At 39.9% G+C, this 16,639-nt stretch overlaps 1 protein-coding gene across 6 annotated transcripts in view; it reads left to right on the top strand.

The window, feature by feature from the left end:
- Positions 1–7,032: 7,032 nt before the first annotated feature.
- UVRAG (UV radiation resistance associated) overlaps positions 7,033–16,639 on the top strand; it is a 316,651-nt gene continuing 307,044 nt past the window's right edge. For 2 of the 6 annotated variants that reach the window (XM_082477827.1, XM_082477825.1), the window contains exons 1-2: positions 7,033–7,354; positions 8,206–8,295. In XM_082477827.1, the coding sequence (XP_082333953.1) occupies positions 7,238–7,354; positions 8,206–8,295 (207 nt within the window). In that variant the 5' untranslated portion in view covers positions 7,033–7,237. Of the gene's footprint in view, positions 7,355–8,205; positions 8,296–16,639 lie in introns of those variants that run through there. The other 4 variants (XM_082477829.1, XM_082477826.1, XM_082477828.1 and 1 more) reach the window with 3 other exon arrangements.

Raw genomic sequence — 16,639 nt, 5'->3', positions numbered from 1 at the left:
AGCCCCAGCCTAATCCAAGGTCACAAAGATTTACTCCTATGTTTTCTTCTTAACGTTTTAGAGTTCTTAGCTGCTACATTTAGATCTCTGGACTATTTTTTTAAATAAAGTTATTTATTTTATTTATTTTATTTTTGGCTGTGTTGGGTCTTTGCTGCTGCGCACGGACTTTCTCTAGTTGCAGTGAGCGGGGGCTACTCTTCGTTGCGGTGCATAGGCTTCTTGGCTTCTCATTACGGTGGCTTCTCTTTGTTTCGGAGCACAGGCTCTAGGCTTGCGGCTTCAGTAGTTGTGGCACCCGGGCTCAGTAATTGTGGCTTCAGGTCTTATTTGCTCCGTGGCATGTGGGATCTTCCCGGACCAGGGCTTGAACCTGTGTCCCCTGCACTGGCAGGAGGATTCTTAACCACTGCGCCACCAGGGAAGCCCGTCTGGACTATTTTGAGTTAATTTTTGTGTATGGTTGAGGTAGGGTCCCACTTCATTCTTTTGCATTTCCATTCTTTTGGATATCCAGTTATCCCAGCACCGTTTGTTGAAAAGACCATTCTTTCCTCATAAAATTGTCTTGGCACTTTTGTCCAAAATCAATTGATCATAAATGTAAGGGTTTATTTCTGGATTCTCAGTTCTATTCCACTCATCTCTATTTCTATACTTACTCTAGTAGCACACTGTCTTGATTAGCTTTGTAATAAATTTTGAAATCGGGAAATGTGAGTCCCGACTTTGTTCTTTTTTAGATTGTCTTGGTTATTCTGTGTCCCTTGCATTTCCATATGAATTTTAGGATTGGCTTGTTAATGTTTGCCAAAAAGGCAGCCAGGGTTTCGATAGACGTTGCATTTGAAGCGACAGATCAATTTGGTGAATGTTGCCATTTTAACAATATTAAGTGTTCTGGATGTTTTCCCATTCATTTAGGTTTTCTTTAACTTCCTTTAATGGTGTTTGTAGTTTTCTGTGTACAAGTCTTGCACTTCTGTTAAATTTATTCTTAAGCATTTTATTTTTTTGATGCTATTGTTAATGGAATAGTTTCCTAATTTTGTTTCAGATTGCCATGTTAGTGTATAGAAATACAATTGGTTTTTGCGTATTGATCACGTATCTTGCAACTTTATGGAACTTGTTTGTGTCAAATGCTTTTTCTGCATCTGCTGAGATGATCGTATAGTTTCTGTCCTTTATTCTATTAATATGGTGTATTACATTAATGGATTTGTGTATGCTAAACCAATCTTGCATTCTTGGTAAAAAAAATTTATATCTTTGGATTTAGTTCACTAGTATTTGATTCACTAGTATATTGTTGAAGATTTTTATGTCTATATTTATAATGAATAAGGGATATTGGTCTGTAGTTTTCTTGTCTTTGCCTGATTTTGGTATCAGGGTAATGTTGGCCTCATAGAATGATTTGGGACGTCTTTTCTTCTGTTCTTGGAAGAGTTGTGAAGGATTGATGTTAATTTTTCTTTAAATATTTGGTAGAATTCACCCCTGAAGCCATCTGGGCCTAGGCTTTTCTTTGTGGAAAGTTTTTGATTACTAATTTAAACTCTCCTTGTTATAGATCTCTTTAGATTTTCTTTTTGTTCTTGAATCAGTTTTGGTAGTTTGTGTGTTTCTAGGAATTTGTCCATTTCATTTGATAATCTAATCTGTTGTTATACAATTGTTCATAAGATTCCCTTCCAATCCTTTTTATTTGTGAAAGGCTGGTAGTGATGTCCTCGCTTTCAGTCCTGATTTTAGTAATTTGAGGCTTCTCTCTTTTTTTTTCTTGATCAGTCTAGCTAAAGATTTGTCAATTTAATTGATCTTTTCAAAGAGCCATCTGGTTACACTGATTTTCTCTGTTCTTTTTCTATTTTTTATGTCACTTATTTGTGCTTTGTGTAAACGTATTTAGCGTATTTCCCTCTAGTATTTCCTCTGAGTTAGTTTGCTCTTCTTTTTCCAGTGTCTTTAAGGTGGAAGTTTAGTTTATTAATTTGAGATTTTTTTTTTCTTGTTTAATACAGGTGAGTTATAAGTTTCCCTCTAAGAACTGCTTTAGCTGCATCCCACAGTTTTGGTGTGTTGTGTTTTTGTTTCATTCATCTCAAAGTTTTTTATAATTTATCTTCTGATTTCTTTGTTGACCCATGGTTATTAAGAGTATGTTGGGTTGTTTGGTAATTGCAATCATTGTTGCTTTTGTTGTGGTCATCCATGTACAATGCTTGGTGTCAGTCTATTTATCTCTTGTAAAAATAAAATACAGTGTGTGTGTGTGGAAAAAAAAAAAAAAAAGAGTATGTTGGTTAATTTCCATGTATCTGCTATTTTTCCAAATTTCTTTTGTCATTTATTTCTAATTTCATTTCATTATGTTCTTAGAACATACTTTGTATGATTTTAATCCCTTTTAATTTATTGGGGCTTTTTTAATGACCAAACATATGATCTGTCTTAGAGAACATTCCATGTGCATTTGAGAAAAGCATGTATTCTGCTTTTGTTGGTTGGAATGTTTTATAGATTAGATATCTATTAGGTCAAGTTGGTTTATTGTGTTGTTCAAGTCTCCTTTTCCTTGTTGATCTTCTGCCTAGTCGTTTTATCCATTACTGAAAGTGGGGTATTGAAGTAACCAACTATTGTTGTTGAACTGTTTATTTTTCCCTTCAATTCTGCAAGTTTTGCTTCATATATTTTGGGACTCTGCTGTTACGTGCGTATGTTTATAATTTTATATCTTCCTAATGAAGTCACCCTTTTATCATTATAAAATGTCTTTATCTCTAGTAACAATTTTTGTCTTAAAATCTGTTTTGTGTAGCCTGTATTAGTATAATATAGGCACCCCAGTTCTCTCTTGGTTACCATTTGCCTGGAATATCTTCTATCCTTTCCCTTTCAACCTATTTGTGTCTTTAAATAAGGAGTGTGTTTTTGTAGACATAATAGTGTTGGACTTTTTAAAAATACATACAGTACTTCTACTTTCTGCCTTCTGATTGGAGCGTTAATTACATTTAATGCAATTACTAAGGTAGGATTTACATCTGTCATTTTGTTGTTCTTTCTCACCTTCCATCCCTGCCTTCCTTTGTGTTAAACATGTATTTTCTAATATATTATTTTAATTCTCTTTTACTGTATATTTTTGAGTTATTTTCTTCATGGTTACTCTGGAGATTACAACTAACATCTTCATTTAAAACTATCTAGTTTAGATTAATACCAACTTAATTTCTCCATCTTTTGGGCAGGCTGGCCTGAGAGAAAAGAGGGGCAGGCCATACATAGGAATGGTGTGATGGGTTAAATGCTGACCCACAAAATAATATGGACATGTCCTAATCCCTGGAACTTGTGAATGTGACTTTATTTGGAAAAAGTCTTTACAGATATAATTAAGGATCTCAAGATGAAATAATTGTATTATCTGGGAGGGCCCTGAATTCTATGACAAGTGTCCTTAAAAGTAGAAGAAAGGAGAGACACAGGGAAAGGGGAGAGGCCATGTTAAGGAAGCAGGGACTGGAGTTATGTAGCCACAAGCCAAGGAACAACTGGAGCCACCACAAGCTGGAAGAGGCAAGGAAGGATTCTCCTTAAGAGTCTTTGAGGGAGTGTAGCCCTAACACCACCTTGATTTTGGACTTCCAGCCTCCAGACCTATGAGAGAATAAATTTCTGCTGTTTTAAGCCAGCCGGTTTATGGCTTAAACTAATACAAACAGTGACCTTCAATCTTTTAGAGGGGTTGTGCCAGTGGATGGCAGAGTCTGGTCTTCTCATCCGTGAAACATTTCACTTTACTTGGGGTAGGCTGCAAATCTGACGCTTTTTTCTAATACTTCTGAGAAGGTGGAAGAAATTCTCATTTAATGGGTTATAATGGGATCACTAGGAGGAGAAAAATAGGAATTTCCCCCACCCCTTGGCTTCAACCACAATTTTTATGACAAACTTCTGCCCTGTATATATTCTAAACTTCTTTTGTGTAATCCTGTTTTTCCTCCTTGTAAACTCTTTTCAAGCTATTTTTCACCACTTATTGCTTAGGGAGTTTTGGTTTGTGTATTTTCAGCTCATATTTTATCATGCACACACACAGTTGTATCTCCTACACTTTTTACATAACATTACAATGCCCTTACGCACATTTAAAAAGCACCTTTTCTCATTTGTAAAATACCAAATGATTTTTGAGATTTCTAATTACTTTTGATGAAAACCAATACAAAGTATTTTTTCCTCTGATTAAACACAAATGATATATTTTTTAAATTTCCTGTATATGATATAGAAATATATTCTGAGAAAAACATGACTTCACTGTATAAATAAAATTTAAAATATACGCTATAATACTCTTTAATTGGAGGCAGTAAAATGTAGGATTAACAACATTGGAGTTAGACTACTTTCAAACCCCAGCTTAAAACTCAAAACATGTGACCTAGGGCAGGTGACAGAACTCTTGCTTTAGCTCTCTAATCTCCAGCACTGTGGTGAGTGTACACATGAACTGCTTACAACAATGCCTGGCACAGGGACTTCCCTGGTGGCCAGTGGTTAAGAATCTGCCTGCCAATGCAGGGGACACGGGTTCGAGCCCTGGCCCGGGAAGATCCCACATGCCGTGGAGCAACCAAGCCTGTGAGCCACAACTGCTGAGCCTGCGTGCCTAGAGCCCGTGCTCTGCAACAAGAGAAGCCATGACGATGAGAAGCCTGTGCACCTCAACGAAGAGTAGCCCCCACTCCCTGCAAGTAGAGAAAGCCCGTGCACAGCAACAAAGACCCAACACAGCCAAAGGAACAAACAAACAAACAAAAAAACAAAAACGAAAAAGAAAAAAAAAATAATGATAGGTAGAATTTATTGAACACTTACTCAGGAGACTATTTCAGTTTTCTGCCATATCCCTAGGGGTGAGTGCCAGCTCTCCTAGGGTTTGTGGCATGTAGGTAGAAAAGTCTGAGAAGTGTTATTTACCTCAGTTCTGTATATCTGGTGTCTAGTAATCTGCCTGATGCAGAGTTGAACCTCAGTAAAGGCTTGTGGAAAATCGCTCCTGCTCTCTGTGCTGGAACATCCTTTCTTCCCTCCTTGCCTGGTGAACTCTTATTGGTCCCTCAATACCCAGGTTAAATGTTACCTCCACTGTGAAATCTGACTGTCTTCTCTGGCTCCCACAGTCCCTGGACTTCTTCAGACCCAGCACTAAGCCCCATGATTTGGGGCTTCTGGCCTCTAGAACTGTGAAAGAACAACTTTCAGTTGTTTTAAGCTAGCCAGTTTGTAGTAATTTGATACAGCAGCCTCAGGAAACTAATACAGCTTGGAAACAGACAAATGTTTTCTGTGAAATTCCACCAGATCTTGGAACCAGATATTTGGGACTTCTCAATTACTCCCTTCTCAACAAACACCTGACTGCATACCCTAGGCTCTAGCCATGAGGAACTACTCAATGTTTCAGAATAGGAGATGATGTGACATACATCTTAGCCAGCTCTGGGATCAGATCCAAAGTGTCTCCAGGCTTCTGAATACCCTAGAAAGATAGTATGCTTACCTTTTATTAAAATATTTTTAGTGCAATTATTATATACGAGGTCCTGCACTGGGCACTATACTTACATTAATTTACTTAATCCCCACAGCAACCTTGTTACTATTTTACAGATGGGAAAACTAAAGCTGAGAGAGGGAAACTGGCTTGCCTAGGAACATATAACTAGAAGGTGGCAGAGCCAAGATTCCAAAAGTTCCTGATTCCTGTTGTGTCTGACTCTAAAACAGTGTTCTCTCTGCTAGGTCAGTCCAGGTGGTGGAGAAATTCACAGTCTAAGGGGGAAAAAAGGCAGATCTTCTGCAGAATGACTCAGTGATATTTATTACAGAAGCAATTGCTATAAATGCTATCATTATGATCAAGGAGGTCTTCATGGAAGAGGTGGCATTGGAACTGTGCCTTCACTTCAAAAACACATGTCCTGATTCTCTGTGAGGCACCGGGAATCCAGAGATTAATCAGACAAGGTTCTTTTGCTTGAGAAATTCAGTGTGTAAGTTTGTGTGTTCGCAGGAGGGGTATGTGTGACTGCACGTGTGTTACACACTTATTAAAAGACAGTAGAATGCAATAGAATAATCAAGAATGTGGTAGAGGCAAGTTTCCTAACTCAGGGTCCCAGAGTGTATCTGAGAAGCCTTTTGGGATCCCAACCCCAGATGAGATTTGATGGGTAAGGAAACATTAGTCAGGAGGAGAAAAGTAGCAAAGGCTTTTCAGGAACAGCATAACACCCCATTCACAGAAGTCAAACAGCGTTCTGAGGTGCCTGGCTCAGCCTATCAGTTAGTGGAGTGTGAGGAGGGGCGGGGACTTGTGGGTTGGAACTGGTCGTGGGTGGAGCTGGCAGGACTGCCCGACAAGTTTCTGGTCTTGGTGCATCCTGCGTGGTGGCTTTCTGTCGAACCATAAAGTATTCCTTTTCAATCCTCACACGTTGACGAGAGTCCCCTCAGGAAAAGATGACTCTGGGAAACTGCAACTACAGACCGGCCACCGCCACCCAGCTGGCGCCAAATGCGTCCCCGCCCTCCAAGGGAGGCCCGTTACCATGGCAACTAGGTCAGGGCGGAAGTGGCTCCCAAAACTGACTCTCACTAATCAGGTGACTCTGCTGCCTTCTGCACGTGACACCGGAGCCCAGGCGCAAGGTCTACCTAATCAGACTCCGCCCCTCTTTTCCTTTACTGACAACTGACAGCGACCTCGAGCAATGGTCCTTGCGGCTCCCCCAGGAGACCCCGCCCCGTGGTAGTGGAAGAACCAATTAGACTGGGAAAAAAATGAAGCAACGCCCCAGGTTTTACCTCCCCTTGACAGACGCAATTTAGGCCATCCCTGGGTTCCTCCGCCCCCAGCCTGTTCCTGCCGGCGATAGACAGACCTTCTGCCCAATAGCGCGTCCCTTTTCTGTCGTTGGGTCCCGCCCCCGTGGGAGCGGAACCAATGGGCAAGCCAGGTCTCAGCGGGTGGTGGGGGTTGCACTGCGGTAATATGGCTCTTCCTTAGCCAGCGGCGGCGGCCGGCGGTGGGGTAGAGCGGCTTTGCCTCTTGGGTGACTGGTTTCTGGGCTGCAGGGGCTCAGCGGGTCGTGACTAGGCGGTGGTGGCGGATGCCGGAGGAGCGCCGGCCCCGCCGCTTGGCGGCTCCCGGGTCAAGATGAGCGCTTCAGCGTCGGTCGGGGGCCCGGTCCCCCTGCCGCCCCCGGGCCCGGCCGCCGCGCTGCCTCCCGGTTCTGCCGCGCGGGCCCTGCATGTGGAGCTGCCGTCTCAGCAGGTAACCCCGCGGGCTCGCGGCGCTCGGGAGGGGCCGGGAGGAGGCCGATGATGGGACCCCGTGGGCGGCGAGCTGACCCTGTACCGGCCGGGAGAACCTGAGAAGTGACCGGGAAGAACTCTGAGGACCGAGGAGGGCTGTCCAGAGGTCTTGGGAGGGGAGGAATCCAGGGATGGCCGAACCTCTGGGGGATCCTCGAGTCCCAGGAGACATCCCGTTACAGGAGATGGGGTGGGAAGAGGCGGGAAGGGACCCAGTGAAACTCCCTTGGGGCCCGCCTGTCCCACTCCGTAGGGAGCTGGGGATTCCCTGGCGCAGACCCTCCCCTTTATCCCTCTTGGGAAGGGACCCGGGGAAGCCCCGGTGTCCCAGGAGAGACGGGGGAAAGCGCTTTTCCTTTCTTAACTCACTCACTTGCTGACAAACCAGTTGGTATTCTGTGCTGCGGGCGAAGTGAGGAGTCTTTAGGATTTCCAGCATTTACTTTTAATCTCTCCTTATTATGAAGTACTCCCTTAAACTCTCAAGAAAAATCCTTTGGGACTTTGGGTTTCCTTCCTAATTCTCCGACCCCCAAGGAACGCATTTTAGCAATTTAGAGGGGGGGGGGTCTACTGCATTCCGTCAAATGAGTATCCGTGGAAGCACCTTTGCTGTATATATTCATGTCTTCCCCCATCCTTTAGCAAGGCGTAAAGGGCTTCTTGGATCCAACTTGGATCCACATTGTAAGCGGATAATAAAGAGAGAACACCGAGTTTGGGGACCTGACAAAATTCTTTGTATCACCCACCTATCTGTAGAGTACTTCTTCTTTCCTTCTCTCCCTTGCCTTCTTGCTCTCCCGCAAGAGGAGACTTTGCAGGAACTTTAGCATTAAAGAGACGGAAAGAAAGTACCTTTCATCTTCCCGCATCCACGAAGAGGACCTAAGAGAAACGGTCAGTCGTTGAGAATTTACCATGTTGGGTTTGTGCCAAGTGCTCAGCTGGCTGGTAGTTGATTTAACCTCACAACTCTGGGAGGTAGCTATTTTTATTAGCTCCATTTTGTAGTTCAGGAGACTGAGGCTTAAGTTTGTAAAATCGCTTGGCCAAAGCCTTGCCGTTAGTGAGTGGTGGGGCGGGCTTTCAGAATCCAGCCTCTGACTGTAGCCCCAGCACGTGGTTGTTGTGCTGCAGACTTGAGCAGTCTTTTCTCCACCATCTCCACACAGGACAGAGTTCTTTCCTACCCTTCCTCCAACTTCCCATCCCTGTCTTAGTACTTAGGAAAGAGTCAGATGGAAGAAAGCAGAGGCTGGGGGCAGAGGGGGGATGGGCAATGGGATGGATTTGAATACAGGAAAGTGTGGGGATGTGGGGACCGCTAAAGGGAAGGAGAGCTGGAGATCAGAGCTACAGTGGTGGCCATGGAGCTGAGTTGTTTGCAGAAGCAAGGGCTTTCTGTGCGGTAGAAGAGGATCTAAAAGACTGGGATAGCATGGGCCCTGGTTTTGGGGCACTGTTGGAAGGGAGTTTGTGGAGGGTATGAGTTTGAGGGTACTGAAGTTTGGATTGTATTTGCAAGGTGCTGGGGGAGAGTGAAAGTCTGGTGGGGGAGACTAGCCTCTGGAATGAGCATTAATGTGAATTTTCATGTGTGGGGCGGGAAGTGGATTGTGAGAGTGGATACTGGGAGAGGCAATGATGGACACTGTTACAGGCATCCTGGAGAAATCCTAAAGGAGTCAAGAGCCAAGAGGGGTTTAGTTTGGGAGAGCTTTGGGAAAGTGTGGGATTAGGAAAGAGAAAGCATCATTTGTTTCATAGAGCCTGTTCTCTGATAACAGTTCCCAGTTTAACATTGGGGGAAATAATCCAAACAAACTGTCCGTGGAATAAATCCAACTGCATTTGTAAGCGTTTGTCCAATTTTTGGATTTGTGCCAAGGGATATGTAGTGGCTTAAGCGTACGGCTGAATGCTCTGTGATCGCTGAGTATGGTATTTACAGCTTTCTGGGGGTGTCATCCTTCTTGAATTCTTGGAAGGCAGCCTATATAACAAAAGCACTTTACTTTTGCTCTTGACATTAATTTCGCTTTCTGGGTCAAAATGCTCAAGTTTTTAGGATATTAAAAAAGTAAACATTTTTATTAAAGGGTTATCTGTATAAAGTGTACCAGTTATTAGTACACAGCTTGATGAATTGTCACAAAGTAAAGAAAGTTATGGAAGTACTACCCAGATTAAGAAGTACAAAATTATTACCATCCCGGAAGTCCCCCTCATGTTCTCTCCCATCTCTACTTTTTCTTTGTCTCCAGAGGAACCACTATTCTGATTTCTAACATAAGAGAAAAGTTTTTGCCTGTTCTTGAACTGTATATAAATGGAACCACACAAAATGTATTCTTTGCTCAATATTGGTTATGAGAATCAGAGAATGTGTGTGTGTGTGTATAAAAACTTTTTTCTTTTAGCATTAATTTGTTGTCTTTTTTTTGCCTGTGGCTTTTGCAGAATTTCAAGGGTTTAGATAAATTGGAAATCCAATTAACTTTCTTTTGAGTAACACTTTGAAAATTGTGTCATTTTAATAGATTCCATGCTATTTGATAAGATGTCAATATTTCTAAACAGGTAAACAAACCTTGTTGATTTAGGATTTCTACGATAAAGTTGATTATTTCAAAGCATAGATTCAGTGGTTTCTCCCAGCCACCCCCAGCCTGTTTCTAAGGTAGGGTTTTTCAACTTCAGCACTGTTGACATTTTGGGTGGGTAGGTGGGTCTGTAAGATGTTTTGTCACCTTCGTGGCCTCTACCCACAGTATACCAGCAACACCATCTCAGGCCTGACAGTCAAAAATGTCTTTAGATGTTGCCAAATGTCTCTTAGGGGGCAAAATTACTTCTGGTTGAGAACCACAGTTCTAAGGTATATTTTTGTTTTAGGACAGAGAGTACCCCTGCTATTATTTACTCATTTATTCCAGTCTTCATTAAGTCCCATTGATTCTAGTGGCTGTATTGTTTAAAATATTAATTTACTGTATATTAGTTCCAAAAGTATTGGACTCCCCCCTACCCCCAATCTGCCTCCAGAAGAAGATTTATTTTGTTTTGGCTCAAAGAAAGCCCACAAAACTGTAAGACCTAACTTATTTTTCTTATTTTAATCCACTTTTCTTAAAGAAAAAATATAGTTAACACTGCATAACTCCTGAACCTTTACATTTATGAGTACTAACTACAGTCCATAATATTATAGCTACTTGGTTGTGTCAAATGGATCTACTACTTAATTTTTGCCTCCTTTTGCTTCTGTAGGATTTTGCTTTACCTGTAATTTAAGCCTGAACTGGTCACACATTTTGAAGATTGTTTTTGCTCTTTAATTTTTGGTTGAGGTTTGTAATTAACTAGTGAATATAAGCTCATCTGAAGAATAACTTCCTTCACATTAGGCATTTTGAAATAAAAATTTGTGTTTTGTAGTAGAGGTATTTATTATGTCCTTAAAAGTTTGAGAGCATTTCTTTCCTTCCCAAAGGCTTCCTCCTTTGAGTATAACCTGACTACATTTCTCAGATACTCGGAGCTGGGGAGGCTTTTTAGTGATTGTTTAGTGACCCTTTTTGGGTCACTCCATACATAAGCACATAGTTTTGCATGCAGTTATAGTCCTAACCTAGTTTAATCCCTTCCATTTAAAAATTTTACAATTCATTATTATTTTTCTTAGACAGTTGTCATCAGTATACATACATCTGCCACATTTTTGTATAATAATGTTTAGTTATGTTTGTTTAACCCCCATTGGTAGACTTTTGGACTGTTTCCAGCTTTTCTGTGTTATTTTGTTGCAATGAATATCCATATATAGGTATCTTTGAAATCATTCACTCAAAGGATATATACACATACACATGTATACATATATACACACATACACACACATATATATAACCTACATACACATATACATTTTTTTGTTATTTAAATTTGTATTTCTTTAGTTATCAGTTATGTTTTAGTAGCTTCATTTATTATATGCCAAACACTGTGCTAAGTATATGAACTAATTTATCCTTACACAACCCTACGAGTTTCAATATTTTTGCATAGATTTGTGTACCATTTTCATTTCTTTTGTGACTTGCTTGTTCATGTCCCTGGCGTTAATTTTTCTGATTATTTGCTCATGTTTTTTATTCATTTAAAGAGTATTTTTCTTGTCTTTTTATGGGAGGAGGTAGGGAATATTAGTGCTGTTAACCTTTATTTCCCTTGAATTTTTAAAAATAGACTTTATTTTTTATTTTATTTTATTTTTCCTTTTGGCTGTGCGTGCAGCTTGTGGGATCTAAATTCCCCGACCAGGGATTGAACCCGGGCCCCCAGCAGCGAAAGCGCAGAGTCCTAACCGCTGGACCGCCAGGGAATTCCCTAGACTTTATTTTTTAGAACAATTTTAGATTTACAGACAAATTGAGAGGATAGTACAGAAAGTTCCCATATACTGTATACCCATTTTCCCCTATTTTTAACATCTTTCATTAATATGGTACATTTGTTGCAATTGATGAATCAGTACTGATACATTATTATTAACTAAAGTCCATATTTTATTCAGATTTCCTTCATTTAAAAAATTGTGGTAAGATATACATAATATAAAATTTGCCATTTAAATCATTTTTAAGTATAATTCAGTGGCATTAGGTACATCCTCAATGTTGTGCAACCATCACTACTATCCATTTCTGGAATTTTTCATCATCTCAAACAGAAACCGTACTCATTAAACAACTCCCCATTCTTCCTTCCCCCAGCTCCTGGTAAACTCTGTTCTACTTTCTGTCTCTATGACTTTGCTTATTCTACCCTTCTTCTTATAAGGGAATCATACAATATTTGCCCTTTTGTGTCTCGCTTATTTCACTCAACATAATGTTTTCAACATTCATCCATGTTGTAGCATGTATCAGACTTTCATTTCTTTTTAAAGCTGAATAATATTTATATACTACATTTTGTTTGTTCATTCATCTGTTGATGGATCCTTAGTGTTTACCTAATATGCTTTTTCAGGATCCCATCGTGCACACCACATTATATTTAGTTCACCTGTCTCCTTAACCTCCTCTTGGTCGTAACAGTTCCTCAGACTTTCCTTCTTTTTGATGTCCTTTATCGTTTTGAGTACTTCTCAGGTATTTTGTAGGATGTCCCTCTATTGGAATTTGTCTGGTTTTTTTTTTTTTTTTTTTTTTCCTGATGATTAGATTGGGGTTATGGGTTTTTGGGAGAAAGGCTGGAGAAGTAAAGTGCCATTTTCATTCTATCATTTCAAGAGTGCATACTATTAACATGACTTATCACTATTGATGTTAACCTTCATCATCACCAGTGAAGTTGTGTTTGTCAGGTTTCTCTGCTGTAAGGTTACTTTCTCCCACTCACCCCTCCATACTGGCCTCTTTGGGAGGAAGTCGCTATGTACAGTCCACACTGACGGAGTGGGGATTGATACTCCCCCTCCTTGAGGGCAGAGTATCTACATAAATTACTTGGAATTCTTCTGCATGGGAGAGTTCTATCAGTAACCACTTCCTTTTACAGATGAGGAATCTAAGGTCTGGGTAACTTTCTCAAAGTAACAAAGGGTGTCATCACAGGGACTGCAGTTTAGGTCTTTGATTCCCACTTTCCATAGATACCTATTCTTTTCAGGGTCTGGTGAAAAACAAAAGCTTTAAGTTATCTCAAGGTTCGAGACCATCATGCTTTTTATTTCATTTCCCACAGCACCTTTACATAGCACTGTGCTGATTACATGGTAGGAGCTCGGTACATTTTTTATTTTAAAATTTTATTTGTATACGGATTATTCCTTTGAAGAACTTAACAGCCTAAAGAGAGGAAGGAAATGGGATTGAAACACATATAAGAAAAAAATGATAGAAGCACAAAAGCTTTCTAAAACTTAATTTAGCTGTATGTGATATATATTTTTCCCTTACATGTTTCTGTTTATTAGATGTCTTACTTTTGTCAGTCTGATTTAATCATCTTTTTATTATGTGTTTGAAAGATCTGTTTTGTTGGCAAGGCCACTGAAGGCAGAGAGAAGGCCGTATCTTATTGGAAACATATGCCCCGTGCAATGTTATGTATATTTATTCCTTCCACAAATATTTGTTGAGCCCCTTCCTTGTGACTCAAATAAAAAAATAGTGTATAGTTGTGTTGTATAGCTATAAAATAAAATGATGGCAATTTTTGAGCTGTTTTGGTTCTTGTAAACAAATCGGTGTGAGGAAGCTTCAGAAACAAAGAAAATATCAGCATCCTAAAATCATTATTTTTATGTGATAAAATGCCATTAGGAATTTAAGGTTTTTAAATTTTTTTTTGTGTGTGTGAAAATGTTTAGTTTTCCTTTGAAAGGAAAAGCTATGTTCTCATTCAGTGTTAACTTTAAAATTTCTCTACTGGGTCACAGTTCTTAACTTTGCGGCAGAAAATTCAGAAGTGAAACTGACTGGAAATAGAGCCGGAGCAGAATTGAAACTAGTAAGTTAGGCCTGAGTGAGTAGTAAAATGAAAAAAAAAAATTAGGTTTTCATATTTTCCAAATGTATATTTTTGATAATCTGTGTATTTTCATCAGTAGACATATTACTACTGGGGGAAAAATATTTGTCATTTTTGATGTGCTTGAATGAGTGCAGATACAAACTAGGGATGTTTTAGAAAAATTAGACAGGTCTATATTAAGAGAGGGGTTGAAACATTCTAGGTTTTATACTTTGTTTTAGGTTTAATGGCATCAGTAACTTCTCAGTTAAATTTTTTTAATGTCTTGTATCTTAGGAGTTGTGTTCTTAGCTTATACATGTAGAGGAGCACATGGAGAATGGAAACTTGACATTGGAATTTTTTCAAAAACATATTTCATAGTATACTTTTTTGGTTTAATATTATATACCCTTGTTTTCCATCTTATTTTAAGATGGAAGCATGAATTTTGAATCATACAATTTTATAGATGCAAATTCTGAAGCCCTCAGAGGTGAAACTATTCTCCTGGCCAGAGACTTGGTCCCTCTGTTTATTTCCACCCTCAGGGAGTCAGTAAAGAGTATTAATTTAACAAATCTGAATTGAGTGCCCTGCTCTTCCTGCTGGTGGCAAAGTCCTGACCAGATCCTGGGTCTCTCATGAGCATTTCACTGTGCTTGGCTTGGAGTTTTGAGAATTTGTTTCTTAGACTTATCTCTGGGCTTTGACACATTATCCCTACAACTTTGGGGATTTTAGGCTAGAATTAAAATGTAGGAGAGACTGTATTTTAAACTTCTCCTTTCAGGCTGAGCTGTCAGACTCCATCCCCTTTCCCCCTGTTATGGTATGTATTAGTGAAACTTTGGAATGTCCCTGTGTAATTTGAGTGATCAGTCTTCCTGTTTTGTTCCTGTCTATCCTTTTTTGAATATCCCACTTAAGAAGTCCTGATTCTTTACCGCTTCGCATTTCTGAAACAGCAGCCATCTGGTGATTGTGGGGTTTTTGATGTGAGGAATTTTATTTGTGTAATGTTTGATGCTGATTGCCATAGACGTCATTTACTAGTAATGTTATCAGTCATTGAAAAACTGGAGTCAAGTGCATTTATTGGTTGAGAAGCTGAGAAAGCTGAGTATTAGAACCCAGCACTTAGGAATCTCTGTTTGCTGGTCCATTGAAATATCTGGTACTTTTTCCCACCATGGTTTTTAGAATGTCCTACAAGATGCAGTCAGGCTTTTTTGAAAATAATGAGGAAAACAAGGAAGCTGAAACTGACAGCTGCCTTTGGCTTTTGTCAGTAGATTCCTGGGTAAGAAAAAAAGAGAAGATACAAATGAGTGAAAGTGGAAATCAGACTTTTATGGTCTATTTTTTTCCGGGAAAAACTTGGACCTCTTTTAACATAACTATATTTTTTTGACTAAGGGCTTAACTGTGAGCTACATGTGTTCGTGTTAACCTATGTCAAAACTAGTTCTAAGTGCAGAAGTGGAAGAAACTGACCGAGTAATCCGTCTATTCAACAGATATTTATAAAGTACCTCCTTTGATTTATGTTAAGCACGGGATTAGCAACTATATGTCTTGTTTCCTCCAACCTACTTAAGTCTTTCAGAGGATATGAATTATTTCCTGTTACAATTCCAGTCTTTTTTTTTGTATAAGAGCTAATACAGGGGCTTCCCTGGTGGCGCAGTGGTTGAGAATCTGCCTGCCAATGCAGGGGACACGGGTTCGAGCTCTGGTCTGGGAAGATCCCACATGCCGCGGAGCAGCTGGGCCCGTGAGCCACAACTACTGAGCCTGCGCGTCTGGAGCCTGTGCTCCGCAACAACAGAGGCCGCGATAGTGAGAGACCCGCGCACCGCGATGAAGAGTGGACCCCACTCGCCGCAACTAGAGAAAAAGCCCTCGCACCGAAACGAAGACCCAACACAGTCAAAAATAAATAAATAAATTTATTAAAAAAAAAAAAAAAGAACTAATACAGGAAAACTACACTTTTTTTTTTTTTTAACACAACATGAAACTAATTTAGGAGTATGAAAGAGCTGTGTTTTAAGTCTCGCGGCATGTGGGATCTTAGTTCCCCGACCAGGGATTGAACCCGTGCCCCCTGCAGTGGAAGTGTGGAGTCTTAACCACTGGACCACCAGGGAAGTCCCTAAAATGTTAATATAAGGGTATATTTGAAAAGCAGCAACATGGGAAAGACTTTATAATTTTTCATTCTGAAAATAGATCAGAAAGCAAGATAGGCAGGTAGGCTGCAGGGAGCTCATTTCAGGTATAGGATATTTTACAGGACTGTACTCATTACAGGGTAGAGTTGGTCCCCTCATAGAACTGTACATATAGTAGGTATTTCAAGCTTGTTTTAATGAATTGACTAAATGGAGTTTTTCCTACATGCAAGGTATTTAATATAAATATAAAAATAAAGAACAGTTGTCCCAGTGCTCTTGAGTGACTGGTTTACATTTGATATTCCTTTATTTCTACCAAAAGAAATCAGTCTGATTATTAGAGGGGGGCACTAGAATTGCAGAATTTCTTAATTGTACATTAGCTGCATTTTTGATATTTTATAAACTTGGATGTTTTAAAACTACCTGCAAATTACTAAAAATCGTTGCTCACTATTACTACCTTGTATTTTCAAGAATAGGTTACCTTATCGATGCCCTCTTCACTGAGGTAGCAAAATATGCAGTGCATTTTAGAT

Source organism: Balaenoptera physalus (assembly GCF_965194825.1).
Source record: "Balaenoptera physalus genome assembly, chromosome: 10".
NCBI lineage: Eukaryota > Metazoa > Chordata > Mammalia > Artiodactyla > Balaenopteridae > Balaenoptera > Balaenoptera physalus.
The sequence above is the reverse complement of the archived record's forward strand: the minus strand, read 5'-3'. Positions and strand labels throughout refer to the sequence as shown.